The sequence below is a fragment of the Triticum dicoccoides genome, chromosome 7B (assembly GCF_002162155.2).
Source record: "Triticum dicoccoides isolate Atlit2015 ecotype Zavitan chromosome 7B, WEW_v2.0, whole genome shotgun sequence".
Classification (NCBI taxonomy): Eukaryota; Viridiplantae; Streptophyta; class Magnoliopsida; order Poales; family Poaceae; genus Triticum; species Triticum dicoccoides.
Window position 1 is genome coordinate 59,594,879 of NC_041393.1, and position 14,791 is coordinate 59,609,669.

The window sequence follows — 14,791 nt, forward strand, 5'->3', positions numbered from 1 at the left end:
CAGACAACCAACATCCTCAAAAGTGCAAGAGATCTCCAGCAAACGCCCCTCCAGCAGGCACGACATCGCTGCTCATGATCTAAATCCCCTTCCTCACATGCCAAATCTAGCGTGTGCTCCTGGGTTAGCCAATGACCAACCACCCCCTCCCCTCCAGACATTTCCTCTTCCTCTCTACCAAAATGAGGTTCCCTGTCCAGCCAGCTCCCCCCATCACTGCACTTCTTTGCCGCCGCCGTGCTCACCGTCACCTAGAAGCCCACCCGGCCCAGTAAAGCAGTTCAGCCATGCCGACGAGTCATGGGGAGGGAACAGCTGGGAGGAGAGGGGGCCCTGTAGTCAGGGCTGCCTGGTGGCTCTTCCCCCGCTGACGCCCTCCCTTTCCACAGGCCTCTTTCGAGGTTCTTTAACCCCGCCGTCACCCACCAGCAGCCGGTGTCGAGTGGCCCCAGTCACCATCATCTTCCCTTGCCACCAGAGCCACCGTCATCATCAATGTGCACATCAGGGCGGCGGCGTGCTGCTGGCACCGCATGTCTTGGCTGTCCAACAGTGACGGATGCGGGACGAGGCAAGGACAGGAGGTCAGGGAAGGAGGGGCAGAAGGTGGGGGACGAGGAAGCATGATGGCCACGCGGGACCGAGACAGCAGAAGCGGTAGATGAGGATGGGTGGCAGCCACTGCTGCTTGTCAGAAGGAGGAACCTGGAGAGGATGATGAGCTGGTGGGGGTGGGCTGAAAGGGGGAAGGGGGAGCAAGGTGCGCTGAGTGAGGTGGGAGGTGGAAGCTGGTCAGGGTGAAAGGAGGAGAGGGAGATGAGGACGAGCTGGTCGGAGTGGGCATGACCACAAGAAGATGAACAGCGGGATGAGGTGCGGGCCAGAAGAAGGGGGAGTGGTGGTGGTGTTATGACTCGTGACAAATAAAGGGAGACCATAGAAAACGGGGATATTGGGGTATTTTAGAACAAGGGAAATGGGAGAGAGAACAGAGAAGAAGATTACTTGATCATTTGTCAAGCTTTTGGCATCTATTCAGAAATAAGCAGTTAGAAATATAACCGTTGCAAAATCATTGTTTTTCATAGGGTATTGTTAAAATATAGTAATGGAATAGTCTGTTGGAGTGTGAAGATATGGAGGGAGAATATTTCCGGACGGACACTCCATATGGAAATATGGAGATGCTCTAGCTGCAATAACAACTGTCTACTATGTGTTCTACTTACATAGAAGTAACAAAATAACCTATAAATTTAACAACAATGAAATCTTACATAAATGCAAGGTTTCAGTAAGAATGCGGATCTAAAGAAAAAATAAAAAAGTTAATGAAGACAAGTATAGAAAGGTTACCTGCTTGCGGCTTCTTTTTCCTTTTCCCATAGCAATTTCTTCTACTTCTTGCTCAACGCATCTGTCTTTCAATAATTCTTCCCAATAGTTTGCTTTATTGGATGCGGCTTCAGCTTCCGCTTTTTTGCGTGCCTCCTCTTTTGCTGCTAAAGCTTTAGCCTCATCTATGTACTCGAAGTTCGCAACCTGGCACATAGTAAGACGAGAGTTAGTGCTTATTAGCAGCATATGCCCCAAAATCAGAAAACTAGTGGAGAAATGTGAATGAAGCAACGGAAAGAGACATTGTGCACATTATTTACAGAATGCTTTGGAAAGCACTCCCCCGAGTAGACTTTAAAGGCAATGGCAAAGCTAACATGCTGATATAATGTTCAGGTATTGTGAATGCCATCGCTTAGGAGGTGCTTGGCAACAGAAAGGGTAATGTTAACGTAATCAGACCACAGCGCTTAAGGAGGTGTAATAAACTTTTTCCAAGTTTGTTTGGTTCACGTCCAGGTAAAGGAAGTGATTACCATCGCTATGCTCTTGCTCCGCCCAGATTTCAAGTGTCGCCAGCCGTCTACGAAATCAAGCGCTGCCGGCTCTGGGATCTTGTGCGCCACCGGCCGCCACCAATCTCAAGAGCCGCCGGCCCTTCCCGAACGTAAGCGCCGGCGGCTGCTCCAATCTCCGCAAGAACTCAAAGGGGATCGGGGAGGCACCGGCGCCGGACTCTAAGGGGATTGGCGAGGCACCGGCGGCAGACTCAAAGGGGATTGGGGAAGCGGCGGCGGACGAGAATGAGGGGATCGTGCGGGGAGGAGGGGGTCGTAGGCTCAGTACCGCAACATTTTACCGGTGGGGTGTGAGCGGTATCGATCTATAACTGGGGCGGACCTGTTTACGGTGTGGTGTTTCCAAACGCAAGTAACTTTTTTCCTTTAAGGTGTAAACAGGTGACGGGCAAAATTTTGTGAAACAAACACCTCCTTGATGCACCCACTTTAAAAAAAACTTAATGCATGCCCACTTTAAAAAAAACTTAATGCATGCCCACTTTATCTCTTGATGGTTTGACAACCACCAAATTTATTGACTAAACATAAAAACTAATGGTTAATAAAATTTATATGTGACCATTTTCAAGACCGTTTCACCTTACATGGTAAGAAAAACAATAGTCCATCTACTTATCTCACCCACCAAGACGCTCAGTGGTTAGATGAATAGTAATACAGTAAGGTGGAGAATTCAAGACAGACAGATGGCAGCTACAGTTCCTTAGGTTGGAAATGAACATATTAGTGCAAAACAGACAAGATATGGTGTGCCATTACGCAATAAGTTGACCACATAAGCAAGTAACAAATAAAGAGAAGTATATATTGGCCCCTTGAATTCTTCAAAACATCCAGGTTAAGCCTAAACTAACAAACCATCTATTGTGCAGCACTGGACAACATCAGCAACGTAAACAGCATTTGAAGCTGTACTCACTGCGAAGCATCAGGGAGCCATGTCATATTTCAAGGTTGAAATCAGAAATTTTGACAAGTTCAAGGGTAATGTGTACTTTTTCCAGCAGACAATAAAAGTAGAGATTACAGCAAATAATTTGAAGAGATTAATCCAAAGGTGCAAGTTCATTTTGCAGCCCTCAATTTTTTTCCATGTTCGGAAAAGACCTCTGACCCAAAACTGCTAGGTATTCACTCTTATTATCCGAACTGTTCGCTTTTCCCCTAGGCTGTTCTATTTGTCGTTTTCACCATGCCGACTGGCACAGCCCTGGCTTCGGCATGCATGACTATGTGATGGGGCATCTTAAGGAACAAGAAGGATAAACGGGACGTTGAATATGGCTACCTATGGATGCGAATATGGCTACCATACTCTGTTTTTGAGTCGCCGACTAATCGCCAAGTCGTCGCGGCATGGCTGGCTCGCGCAGGCGACTTGACTCAGGGAGCAAGTCGCGTGGCTCGCCGGCGACTTGGTGCGATTAGTCGTGCGACTCGCTGGCTCGCTGGCTCGTGTGGCTTGCTGCTGCTATATATGTCATCATGTGGGAACTGGGGAAGGAGGAGGACCGAAGGAAAGAGAGCGCAGGGTGGGCTCTATATGTGCTCTGCTTAGATGTAGTATATGAAAGATAGCACAGGGTGGGCTCTATATGTGCTCCGCTTAGATGTAGTACATTTTCTCTGCTGTATATGTGCTCTGCTGCTGCTGTATATCTATGTGCTCTGCTGCTCTATGTACTGTTGTGCCATGGCGACTTGGGGCGACTAATCAAGCCAAGTCGCTGACTCAAGCCAGCAAGCCACTAGCCGCAGCCTCGGCGACTTGGCTTGACTCGGCGACTCAAAAACCTTGCTACCATATCAATGAAACATGTACATGTAGATGCCACATTAACCAAACCATGGTGGTCTTGGTTTTGAGGGTGTTTTGACTGGTTTTAGGATTTGAGTGGCCAAAGCGAATGGTGTTCAAGTTGAGGCCTTGAGGGTGTTTTTTGGGACTTGAAGAATTGAGCCGGGAAAAATGAACATCCTAATTAAAATGAAGAGGCCCCCTATGCTTTATACTTATAATAATGAGATAACACCTCGGTACCTTGAAACCTTTCAGAAATTCGTCATCTTCTTCATCTTCCAAATACTCTTCCTCGTCGACTTGGTCACGGTCCAATAACCTGTGAGGCCAGTAACAAAGAATCTGTCATCCAATGCAATGCACTCTTACCACATAAAGATATAGTGCAAAATGCCACTAAAACATTTTAAAATAAACAGAGACAATTTTCATATAGGGTTCGCCTGTTTGTATGTTCTCTAAAAAATGTCATGCAGGGTCTGCTTGGCCCCAATTCTGTTGTTTCACCGTTTAGCACAGATGCTTACGAGATCGTGTGCTAGGGATTTCTCGCCCCGACCCACGTCTCTCACCTGGCAAAGCAAGATTTCTTTTTTGGTGCTAACAAACACAATGCCTTGCCAATGGCTCACGTATACTAGCTCTGGATCCAAACGCATCCATGCTTTGCGTAGAGGACGGCTCAAACAAAATAAGTGAGATTACTATAAAAGGAGAAGAAAATAAAGAAATTCAGATGAAACAATGAGACTAAACAAGTGAACAATTTGCTGAATTTCTACTTGTGAAGAGGATGACTCAAAAGCATGAATTGGCCCTTTACTACAGCGCTTGAGTATGAAATTTAGCCAGACTTCCAAACATATTGAACACTATCTACAGCATACTCCCTCCATCGGAAATTACTTGTTGCAGAAATGGATGTATTTAGACATATTTTAATTCTAGATACATCCATTTTTATCCAATTTTGCGGCAAGTAATTTGGGACAGAGGGAGTATTTGTTTTCAAAACAAAGAAAGTGCTTACCTATCTATTGCAGCATCGTCATAATGTATTTGGCGGGACTTTCCAGCTTCATCCTCTTCATCATCAAAAAGTTCTTTTGACCCATACCGGATAATATCATCTAACTCCTCCTGCAAAAGGGGACAGATTGATGATTTTTACTTGGCATTTAAAAATAGATATAACAAGTAAGGCCAGATTTCCGAACATATTGAACACTATCTACAGCATTGATTAACACTTCACAAAGAAACTTAGGTCCATCACGGCATCGCCTGATCACCCACCCCAGCTAACATATAATCTAAGCTACATGCAAATGATCTTGAAACAAAAACAATTCGAATTTTTACATGTGTCAAGTAGTAACTAATAAGAAATCACACATATCACCACAGTTTCAAATCAGGTAAATCACAAGTGATGCACCTGGTGTGGCCGAAAAGCAATTAACTACCATATCTGATACCAGTAGAAGCTAATTGATAGGTGTCGCAAAAAAAATTGATAGGTGTCGCAAAAAACAGTTACTTGGTAAGCATAAAAAAACACAGGAGACGACATCTAAATGGGCTTGATAATCATCAATCATAGCAACAGGTGTCAAAGCTTGTAGGCCATGTGAAATGTAACATAAGGCAATGATCGCGATAGGAACCAGGTGCTGCATGCACCATAGAGACTTTGATTCTGCATTTCAGTCCATGTCACACCAGTAAGAGAAGATAGCACGTAATTAGTCAATGTGTGATGTCATAGACATGAAGTTGTATCTAAGTAAAACCATAAATGCTAAAAAAATTGATATTTCTTAACGTCTATGGATCATTAGAATCGCAACCCACGCAGTTACCTGATTGACATTACTAGCCTTTGTGAGTCTCCCAACAACTAAGTGCTCCAGTATCATCTTTTTCTTTGTAAGCTGCATCATTCGCTCCTCAATTGTACCTCGACTAACAAGTCTATATATCATAACCTGCAGGGAAGACGAGATTTAGAAAAAGGCTAAGAACCAGCGCGCGCGCACACAAAAAGAAACAATTCAATAGGACATAAACAGCTAAGGGCCAGTTCTTTTGGCCGATTCTCCCAGAATCGCCCCCCTCCCCAGCTTCTCCCAGAATCGCCACTTCATATTTTTTTTACAATCCTATCTAGTTAAGGTCTAATTAGCTAAGATTGTAAAAAATATATGGAGTGGCGATTCTGGGAGAAGCTGGGTAGGGTGACGATTCTGGGAGAATCGGCGAAAAGAACTGGCCCTTGGTCAGATACCTTGCTAGTCTGCCCTAAACGATGGGCTCTTGCCATAGCTTGTAGATCCGCGTGTGGATTCCAGTCACTGTATGTAAATGTATATAGGTTACAGAAGATTTCAGAATATGAACTTTGTTGTTTAAACAAGGAGATCGATTCACCTGTCATAGATAATTACAGTATCAGCCGTTGCCAAATTTATACCCAGGCCACCAGCTCTGGTAGAAAGAAGAAAGCAGAACCTAGTAGAAGTCTTAGCATTGAAGCGATCTATTCGTATCTGCCTTTCAGCGCCACCTATCTTGCCATCAATACGTTCGTAGCTCCATTTCTAAAACATGTGTGATGTTTAAAATAAGGTACATGAGATGAACTAGCAAGCATAATAATCAACAATTGATACAACGGGAAAATAGTTAAAATACCCTGTAGCTTAAATAATCCTCCAGTAAGTCCAACATATGTTGGAACTGTGAATAGATAAGGACTCTATGACCCTGCTCTTTCAGCTTCACCATCATCTTGTCTAATAGTTGCATCTTTCCAGAAGAATCTAAAAGCCTCCTGCAAAATTAAAGGAACAAAAGTTAATGCTATATAGAACATAAATTTCGATCAGTAGATTTACTGAGTGATGGAAGATATCTAGACAAAAGTTAATTAGTCTAATTAACATAGGAACAAATTGAAAGGAACCTTAGACATATAAATAACATCATATGAGCACTATAGCAGATTATACGGAGGTTTTACTCTAGCTGGAACAGAAGATGACTGTAGACTACCTAAGCAATTGGTAAAATTTGCTTATATTTTTCGCTGGCGTATGGAGTATATTTTTATTTATGACATACTATTAAAAGATAAAGTACAAGTCTATGATAGATTGGACAACTCCAGCGGCGTATGTGTTCTCGTGTGCAATAGAAAGATCAGATTAATAGACACCATGTCTAACAGGTATCTGTAAGCACAAAATAAGTGAAAAAAGGTCAAAGCTCAGAATGTTTGGCACTTCTTTTAAGGAAAACCTCTTGGCGCACTTTATTGATGATTAAATAAGATTACATCGTTCGTTAGATACAAGAACAACATCAATGCCCAAGAAGTGAACTCAGAAAAGTGCAAAACAAATGGAAAGAACTTCGCCAGGACAGCAGTAAATCTGAAGGAGCAACAACAGAAAATCTGGAGCATAAAGAAAAAAATCAGACTTCAACAGACAAACAACCAAGTACCTTAAACCTTCTTCTGGGCTCGCAGGCTCAGTATCAGGTTCATCCGTCATGAATCCATGGCAACAAAGTTTGCGTAGCTCCATTACGACATTTATAAGGGAAACCTGTAATAAGACAACAATGAATTGTCAATCCAGAACAGACCGATACAAACCATAAAATGGAAATTAAAATTACAACTATTACATGTCCACCACCACGACGAGATAACACGGCGTAGTTCTTGGTGAGAATTGCCTTGTAGTACTCTTTCTGTTTGCTTGTCAGCTCAACTCGTAAAATCAGCTCCTTTTTTGGAGGAAGTTCCTTCATAACATCTTTCTTGAATCCTGTTTGTACCACACAGGCAACAAGGTTGGAATTACATCTGTTAGAAAAACTCAAACAGAATTTGATTTATAACTTACTTCCAGCAGCTTTACTTTTGAGTTTACCAAACTAATTCTACTCAGGATATACTGCACCTCATGTAACATTTGCAAAACATATGCCACAGTAACAGAAAGAGTGGAAGAACAACCATGCCACATCATTTCAGTATGTAATAGACAGAAATCTGATGATATACCTACTTCTACGTTTCTTTTATATGTATTAATTACTCACTCTGTTCCATATTAGTTGTTGCTGATTTAGTACAACTTTGTAATAAATCAGCGACAACTAATATGGAACGGAGGGAGTACCATTTTTGTCAGATCCCACATATTACATGAATATGCAAAGATTGTGGATTTTCATGGTATGCATATTACATCAGAATGTGTGCAAAGATCAGCTGAAATTTCGGCGCCACCATTCAGACCATTATATAAACTAAAACAAAGAAACATTCTGACTCCAGACATCAATGGCAGTACAACGATCAAGGACAATTAAAAAGGATTAAATAACTAGTGCTAAGTCTATCTCATTTGCAGATCATTTAATTGATATGAGTAACCATATGGCCAGCAGAAACAAACGATCAAATGTATTCATACTCCGAAGAAGGTGTGGCTTCAGCATTCCATGGAGCTTCTCGACTTGCTTGTCTTGGTTGATATCCTTAAACTCCTCTTGGAGATCAGATATACTCCCAAACTACAAATGTAAGTGCCATAACATTACAGGATAGAAGTATAGAACGTAACATTAAATGCAATAGGAGATTAAAAGATTGGTCAGCAAATGCTAAAAGCTAGGAAAGTGTCTATCATGGACCACAGTAAAATCAAGACAATTTAAAATAGGACAGACAGAATGCCTAATGGGCTAGTGTCAAAACAAAATAACAAATTTAGCATGAAAATCTGTAAGTGGACCAAACAACTTTGAAATATAAAATGGAAGTGATGGAGAATCTGCTAATCTTACAGTTTCACCCTCGAGGAAGTGCATCAGCATGAAAAGCTCATCCAGGTTATTCTGCAGAAGAAGAAAAAAAGACAGGACAACAAATTTAGATGCACAGGACAAAGTCACAAAAAAACAATAGCATGCATCAAAAAAGTTTAAGTGAAAAAAATAGCATATGCAAACAAACGGGATGAAAAATGAATGTAAATGATGTGTTATAAAATCATGTGTATATGTGAGAACAGTGTCAGGGTTCCTTAGATATTAGTCAACACGCAATGTTCTGGTGCCTAACTCATGTTCACAAAACGGATATGTTCAGACAAGTGCATTTATCTTGTTCACATACCGATGTGGTGATATATACAATTAATATCCTATTAGGACACTAAGCCCCTTAGATATCTTGCTATGGAAGGTATATTGACAATGATAAGCACTGGTGAAAGTGTGCATACTCTCAAATAAACAAGGATATAGACCACAGACAATAAACGATCTGAGCTTAAACACCGAGAAACCTCTAGATAAATAGTAATTGCAGTTCAACAAGACTGCTAGTAGCCTTGAGCATGAACAAGAAATAGTTTTAAGTGCGGAAATACAGTACAATGGTTTGAATGTAGAGTAGTAACCTGAACTGGGGTCCCCGTTAAGAGAACACGATGTTGAGTATGATAATCTTTAAGTAGACCAAACAACTTTGAATCTTTGTTCTTCAAGCGGTGCCCCTCATCCACAATCTAAGATGCAACATTAGTATTCGGGGACAAGTCAGTAAAAACATCAGAGTACAATCTAAGATGCAACATTAATAATCAGGGACAAGTCGGTAAAAACATCAGAGTACAAATAGCCTCCACAAAATGAAGAAATGGAATTACCATGCACTCCCATTCTATAGTTTTCAGGACTGCAGAATCCATGTTAATCATCTCATAAGATGTCAAAAGGACATCAAATTTTATTCTTGACTCCTTCTTTTCATCATTAGATGAAGATGATTTATTTTTCTTCAGCTTCTTAGGATTATCTTTGGAATAGTAAAATTCATACTTCTTGATAATGTCACGAGAAGATCCAGATCCAAAATACATAATCTGACAACAATGAGGAGAAAAGTCAGAAAAAAATATATCTGTCTGGAATATACAAATAATGTATTTTGAATTAGTTGAACCCACGTACAACATTCATTTGAGGTGCCCAAGTTGCAAATTCACGCTCCCAATTTCGCAAGGTTGAGAGAGGGGCAACAACTAGATGGGGACCAAACTTGTCTTCAGACACAGAGGCCAGAAAAGCAATACTTTGTATTGTTTTCCCTGCATTTTTTTTGTCATCAATTTCTGAACATATAAATACAAAAGTTGGTAATACTAGCATCCTTGTTATAAAAGTATCTTACCAAGACCCATCTCATCACCAAGGATGACACGTTTATTAATAGACCATGAATAACGCAGAAAGTTTAACCCTTCAAGCTGATAAGGGTGTAGTGTGCCTTCAATAACCAGAAAATGATTCAAAGAACGAGCATGAAGACATGTCCCATTACATCAATATAGTCAACTAAATAGAAAAATGAGAATAATTCATGTTTAATAGCAGCATACCACCAGTAAGAAACTCGGGAGTCTGTTCAGCATGACGCATCGCACGATCGGCATTCTTACTCTTGTCAGTAGATTTCTTGCGCCTGGACAGAATCTCATTGTAGCGCTCAATCTGAGGTTGAAACACTGAGATGTCAGACTCACTTTCCCATGTGCATTCATCGTATGAAAGTTCCTTCCATTTCACATAGTACTCCCTTTCACCACTAGAGTTTTTTCTGTTCACAAAATACGAAACGATGTTACAAATATCAAGATATCAGTTGAGCTTTGCAAAATGGAAATGCATGGATACATGGGAGGAAGACAAAACGTGACACGTTCGGATTACTGAGACCATCGTCAAGATATCACTATGATTGAAGAATGCTATTGTCATTTGAGTATTTGACTCTGGGCAATAACATGATACATTATGGAATAAATGTGATACTGTCCAATGACAGCTTCACACTTGGGTAACTGCCTGGTCTCAGGATAAACACCATAAACAATAACTATGATGACTGAACCTCATTAATGTAAATTTATTAGTTTGTCAGATTAACCCACATACCTGCTAGCAAGGACCCTGTCAACAGTTGTCCATTCAGGCCTAATTGGAACATAGTCATCGTCAGATTTATCCGTCGACTCAAACTGTCTATTGAAGTTATTCAATCTAGTTTTCAACCGAGGGTGTATCTTCGCAGCCTCAAAATATTCATCTTCTGACACCCTGATATATAAAGAAAGTCAACAGTTAAGAGAGGATAGACTGTAGGGAATAATTCTGCATTGAGCAAGGCAGGCAGGTAACTACCAAGTGCAGTGAATGTGTGATAATCCTTTCCATTTAATCAGATATTGCTTGACAGGTTTCTTATTTGATCCAGACTCTGAAGAACTAGTCTCTTCAGAAGCAACCTTCGTTTCGCAATCTAATATCTTCTCCATCTCTGTCAGTGGGCTTACCTGAAAATCACAGACAGCATGCTTTGGTATACCAGCAATATCAATCGTAAGGTGAAAGAAAAATGGGTCAAGAGAGCAAACACATACACATTCAGGGCAGCTCCACTTATCAGATGTGATATTTAGGCAAGGAACCAGACATTTCCGGTGAAATGCATATGTACATGTTGTACAAGACACAAGATTATCACTTAGCCCACATTTTCGGCAAGCATCTTCTTTCTGCACACAAAAATGAGCCAGCACTGAGTTCAAAATAAATACAGGACAACCAAAACTGGAGAAGAGGATATTAACAAACATGGAATCAAATGGATAATAGGAATCTGGAAAACGGAAGGTGCACCAACGGACATTTGAAACTCCACTATGTAGAGTTGTACACAAACTACCAAGGCGATTTGAAGTGCAGATTAGCAAATGAGGACAGAAAATAACTATCTCTTCCAGTTATGAAAAACATAGAGCCAAGAGAAACCGCATGGCACAATGATATTAACACAAAATCAAAACTATCACAATCTCCTAAAATAGATAAAACCATGATTATTTATAGCACAGTGAGATCACCAAGGAGATTAACTTTGCACAAATTTCAATCCCATAGTAGTAAAATGCCAGCCAATCTCAATCTAAACTTAAAGCAAGAAACCTAGATATGGCATATCTGAAAATGCAGAATAAGGTAAGCAGCGCCATTCCACTCAATTATCATCAGAATTCTACTACTTCAGACAGATGGACACTTGCAGTTAAATACACAAATATTTAAATTGGATACTGTAAGTATTGTTAGTTCAGCTTCATTCTGTGTTCATATACTTGTCAACCAGGTACTACACATTCAAAGAGTCCAACTACATAGTTTATGTTGCTTCATTCTTTTTCGTCTGCCCGTTTGTCGAGGTACTAGACACATCCTGCCTTGTCATATAATGTAGAAGACATGCTTGGTAATTCTATCTTGATATCTTCTAAAAAAGGATCCAAGCTTCTAACTCTAACTGTGCAATGGTGGCAGCAGGCCATCCACTCTGTCCCCATCTCCGCAAGGAAGGGCACCTCTTCGATGATCATGCTCATGGCTTGGTAGATTTTTACGCAGCGCCACACAGTCATCTTCCGCGGCACACAGCCCAACGTCGCTAGCCTACATGACACAGTCCGAGCTGAGGCCAGATCGTGGGTGAAAGCATGAGAATTGGGTCTCATAGCACTACTTACGGCAGTGCCTACTTGTAGGGGGATTGCGCTGTAAATTTGGCCATTGCCCTTCTTGGGCTTGTACAGAACCTTATAATGCATCAAGACGCGAAGTTTTTTGCATTCTCCAAAAGAAAAAAACTTGTGCTGGACCTATAAAGTAATGGCATGGTGGACAAGCTATACCAAAATGCGAATTAAAAACGCGGTAACTTTGTATTCTGAATCTAAGGAAAGTCGAAATAAACAAAAGACAAATAAATTTTGATCCACATAGAAGACCCCAAGTTAATAGTCTTCTGGTTAGCACTTAGCAGTTAGCACATTAACAAGCTTCACAAAACCCTCAGAATATAGAAAACCAGACCTGCCTACTAACGCTCCCTCCTTCCATTAATACAGGGCCACACTCCCAAATTGGTTTGTCCATAAATACTATGCCATTTCCCATTCCCAGCGTTTTTTACCTCGTACTCCGATCGTTTTTATTGCCAACTACAACAGGGGGAATGAAATCTGGGAAAACCATTAGCCCTGCATGTGTGTTTTATTAGCTTAGCGAACAAGGGGATTTTGGCGGAAACGAGAAACTTAGTTGCCACAGTTTTCATGTCATAAAACGTACATTAGTGAGTTATTTTCCTTTCCTTGGTATCTGACAATTTGGTGGCCTTGTGTACATGGAAGAAGGGAGAATATATTAACGATGTGAAAGAATGCAGTAAACTTGCACCAAGATGTTAATTGTTAAGAAACGTCTGTGTAGTCCCTTCACTTCCAAGAGTGGTGATCTCTTGTATAGCACCGTGAGAGCCTAAAGCACCAATCCCAAACTACATATCCATCCTATTGCACAATGTCTGCCATGGTACTCTTGGCAACCAAAAATTTTCATACAAAACCCAAAATCTAGTACTCCACAATTCAGCATCCAAACGGTATCAAGCAAACGAATTATTCTAACAAAATCATCCCTAAACTATATGTAGCACCAGTCACTCCTCCCGCCTGCCTCAGTAACCCTATTCTACACCAGATCCCCAAACCAATTCCTCAAGCCTACCAAGAGTTGAGCCATTCACAGCCTAACACCTAATTCTCCAACTACTAGTAATCCTAACAGAAAAGCATCAATTCCGTGCTACCCACAGGCAGCTTCAAAAAAAAAATCAGCACAAAAATTCGAATTAGGCATGATGCGAAAACGGGCCGTGATCAGCCATACCGCGTCCTCGCGCTCGATCTGCTTGACAGGGGGGTCGCCATCTCGATCCTTCCCCTTCCCGTTCCCGCCGCGCGGCGGGAAGTCGTCGTCGGACTCATCTAGTGTGTAGCGGGGCCGCTTGTCCGATCGCACGCGCAGCCGCTCCACGAGGCTGCTCATCCCGCCGCCGGGACCGAAAAATACACTAAGCGGCGAGGCGGGGGGGAAGCTCCTGTGAAGAGCGCAGCAAGCGCCCTCACCACGGCGCCGACTCTAGCTCCGCCGCCTCGGAGTGGGCTAGGGTTTGGAGATTGGGATTCGGGGAGGGGCGAGCCTAAAATCGAGCGGAATTTATACCGCCGCGTGGCCTGAGAGCTGGGGAGTGCGGCGGGGGGCGCGTGAAAATGGAAGGTGGTGACGTGGGGGCGCTCGGCGCGTTGCTGTGGGCGGGGAGGGGCGGCGCGAGGGCGGCGAGGGGCGAGCGCGCTCTCTCTGACCCACGCGCGCGGAGGGGAGCGGGGGCGGAGGCAGTGGTAACGGCCACTGCCCAGGGAAGAAAGTCCTCGTACTGAACTATACAGGCTTCTTGCAGTGTAGCCCTTCTCCTATGCCTAAATCACCTTCAAGTTGCTCTAGGGGTTGGGATCCGGCATCCGGGCTCGATCTAGGAAAGAAGCCATGGACGGTGGACTTGATTGAAAAGAAAGATCTTACCTGTGGACTATTTTGAAGAGGCGCAGTGCCGGAGGTTGGCGACGACGAGAGGCCGGAGATGGAGAGGCGAGGGGGGCGCCGCGGCGGCATGCCAAAGTACGAGGCAGATCTTACCTGTGGACTATTTTGAAGAGGCGGAGAGTCGGAGGTTAGCGACGACGAGAGGCCGGAGATGGAGAAGCGAGGGGAGCGCCGCAGCGCCATGCCAAAGTATGAGGCGGAGAGGATGCCAGTGGGAGACGGCGGCTAGGTTTCAACGCTGGCTTTTATCCCTAGCTGTAAAAAGGACGGATGGGTGAGATTGCCCTCAGGGATCGGACGGTTGAAATTGCAATGGCCCTGGGAAGCCCCCAACTCCCGCACGAATCAAGAATTGAGATGTATGGTGGACTTGATTGAAAAGAAAGATCTGACCTCTGGACTATTTTGAAAATAAAGATCTGCTTGAGAAAAAGAATGGTTCGCGTCAGTTACCTATTCTAGTTCATCCCAAGCTCGCCGGAGAAGATGGACCTCGCCAGAGAAAGTCATAGAC

At 42.7% G+C, this 14,791-nt stretch overlaps 1 protein-coding gene across 1 annotated transcript in view; it reads right to left on the minus strand.

The window, feature by feature from the left end:
* LOC119337113 (CHD3-type chromatin-remodeling factor PICKLE-like) overlaps positions 1 to 14,056 on the minus strand; it is a 20,389-nt gene extending 6,333 nt beyond the window's left edge. The window contains exons 1-20 of the mRNA XM_037609224.1: positions 13,564 to 14,056; positions 11,223 to 11,357; positions 10,984 to 11,135; positions 10,738 to 10,899; positions 10,182 to 10,399; positions 9,974 to 10,069; positions 9,754 to 9,890; positions 9,450 to 9,665; positions 9,201 to 9,308; positions 8,584 to 8,634; positions 8,211 to 8,310; positions 7,414 to 7,556; positions 7,228 to 7,331; positions 6,415 to 6,553; positions 6,151 to 6,320; positions 6,008 to 6,074; positions 5,583 to 5,708; positions 4,751 to 4,860; positions 3,961 to 4,039; positions 1,357 to 1,542 (exon numbers count right to left, since the gene is read on the minus strand). Of these exons, the coding sequence (XP_037465121.1) occupies positions 1,357 to 1,542; positions 3,961 to 4,039; positions 4,751 to 4,860; positions 5,583 to 5,708; positions 6,008 to 6,074; positions 6,151 to 6,320; positions 6,415 to 6,553; positions 7,228 to 7,331; positions 7,414 to 7,556; positions 8,211 to 8,310; positions 8,584 to 8,634; positions 9,201 to 9,308; positions 9,450 to 9,665; positions 9,754 to 9,890; positions 9,974 to 10,069; positions 10,182 to 10,399; positions 10,738 to 10,899; positions 10,984 to 11,135; positions 11,223 to 11,357; positions 13,564 to 13,722 (2,658 nt within the window). The 5' untranslated portion in view covers positions 13,723 to 14,056. The remainder of the gene's footprint in view (positions 1 to 1,356; positions 1,543 to 3,960; positions 4,040 to 4,750; positions 4,861 to 5,582; positions 5,709 to 6,007; positions 6,075 to 6,150; positions 6,321 to 6,414; positions 6,554 to 7,227; positions 7,332 to 7,413; positions 7,557 to 8,210; positions 8,311 to 8,583; positions 8,635 to 9,200; positions 9,309 to 9,449; positions 9,666 to 9,753; positions 9,891 to 9,973; positions 10,070 to 10,181; positions 10,400 to 10,737; positions 10,900 to 10,983; positions 11,136 to 11,222; positions 11,358 to 13,563) is intronic.
* Positions 14,057 to 14,791: the final 735 nt, after the last annotated feature.